Source organism: Hyposmocoma kahamanoa, unplaced genomic scaffold (genome assembly GCF_003589595.1).
Source record: "Hyposmocoma kahamanoa isolate Upper Pololo Valley unplaced genomic scaffold, ASM358959v1 94, whole genome shotgun sequence".
NCBI classification, from domain to species: domain Eukaryota; kingdom Metazoa; phylum Arthropoda; class Insecta; order Lepidoptera; family Cosmopterigidae; genus Hyposmocoma; species Hyposmocoma kahamanoa.
The window spans coordinates 94,187-95,901 of record NW_020654878.1 but is presented as its reverse complement, the minus strand read 5'-3'; the positions used below and the strand labels follow the sequence as shown (position 1 = coordinate 95,901).

Below are 1,715 nucleotides of genomic sequence, written 5' to 3'. Positions count from 1 at the left end.
CCTGCTGGCGCTGTGGCGGCGCCTGCCCGCGCGGCACGCGTCGCCGGCCTGCGCCGCGTGGCCGCCGTGCCCCTGCCCGCGGCTGCTGGGCCGCGCCGACGCGCTGCTGCGCCAGCTGCACCACCGCTGGCGCTGCCTGCTGTTCCGGCGCGCCTTCGACCAGACGCAGCGCAACCGCATGCGCGAGAAGGTGACGGCCAGCGTGCTGTTCAAGGGCCGCAAGGCGCTGTACGCGCGCAGCGTGCCGCACCCGTTCGTGGGCGACTACGTGCGCCTGCGCGCGTCGGGCTCGTGGCGCCGCGGGCTGGGCGCGCCGCAGGCCGCCGACCGCTACGTGGTGTTCGCCGACGTGGTGCGCAAGCTGCGCGCGCAGGGCGCGGGCGGCGCCCGCCGGCTGCTGGCCGTGCTGTCCACGCACGCGCTGCTGCTGCTGGACGCGCGCTCGCTGCGCCTGCGCCGCCGCGTGCCCGCGCACCAGGTGTACCGCCTGTCGCTGTCGCCCTTCGCCGACGACCTGCTGCTGGTGCACGTGCGAGCGGTGAGCGCCGCCCGCCGCCCGCCGCCCGTGGCCGCCCCGACGCCGCCCCGACGCCGCCCCGACGCCGCCCGTCTGCCGCAGGGCGGCGCGCCGGAGAGCTCGACGGAGGAGCTGTCGCAGTGCTCGTCGCGCGAGGCGGCCGAGGCGGCCGGCTGCCTCTTCGGCGAGGGCGCGCGGCGCCGCGGCGACCTGGCGCTGCGCTCGTGCCACGTGCTGGAGCTGGCCACCAAGCTGTTCCTGGTGGTGCAGAACGCCTGCGGCGCGCCGCCGCACGTCACCGTGGCGCCGCAGTTCGAGGCCAGCCTCGGCGGCCAGCCCGTGGCCGTGGCCTTCCACGCGCCGCCCGACGCGCCGCACGAGTCGCGCTCGCCGCGCCTGCTGCGCCGCGGCAGCCGCCTCGACGTGCTGCTGTGACCGCGGCGCCGGCGGGCGCCCGAAGCCCCGCAGGGCCCGGTCCGCAGTCGCCCGGCCGGACGCGACGCGAGCCGGCTCATGTGTTCATCTACCTGTTAATTAGTTGTAAACGCGCGACGCCTCGGGGCAGCGCAGTAGGCGAGTTCGGTGCGCCTTCAGCGCGAATTGCAATGAAGTAATCCGACGACGTTTCGTCTTTTCTCTTTCTGTTATTAGCCAAAAACGGTTATTCTTTTTGCAAAGTAAGAGTACTAGAGATGACCGCGATTAATATTTCCTATGAAGGCGGAAGGCCCGAGCTGTCCGATGTGCCGTCTGTTCCGTAATTCCGAGGTCCAGTCCAAAAGTACATAACGTTGTTTATATAGTATATATTTGTAGGTATTACTTGGGTGTGTCTAACGTGCGCTGGATGATACTTCGGATGACATTTCCGCGAATTGATTAATGCAACACGGAACGAGTTGTTAACACCCGAAGGCACCCCACGAGGTGTTACCCGCAAACGTATACCTAAATAGACGCCGCAAGTGTACCACCTAATTCGCGTGCCCAATGTAGCTTACAAACACTTATTTGCCGCGGCTACGCTTCAGAATGCGCCCGGCTATTATCGTAGTTAAATGTCGGTCATACCAGTGCATGACTGACATTTAAGTGCAGAAATATTGAAAAATGCTACAGCTACAAGTAGATAAACAAATAAAGAGATGTTGCCTTCCACAGTTTGTGACAAGAAAATGCATAATTTATTTTAAAATCA

The 1,715-nt window shown here is 65.1% G+C and overlaps 1 protein-coding gene across 1 annotated transcript in view; it reads left to right on the top strand.

Moving 5' to 3' along the window:
• Nucleotides 1–952, top strand: part of LOC113237924 (unconventional myosin-Ia-like) — a 17,049-nt gene extending 16,097 nt beyond the window's left edge. The window contains exons 4-5 of the mRNA XM_026474642.1: nucleotides 39–544; nucleotides 707–952. Of these exons, the coding sequence (XP_026330427.1) occupies nucleotides 39–544; nucleotides 707–952 (752 nt within the window). The remainder of the gene's footprint in view (nucleotides 1–38; nucleotides 545–706) is intronic.
• Nucleotides 953–1,715: the final 763 nt, after the last annotated feature.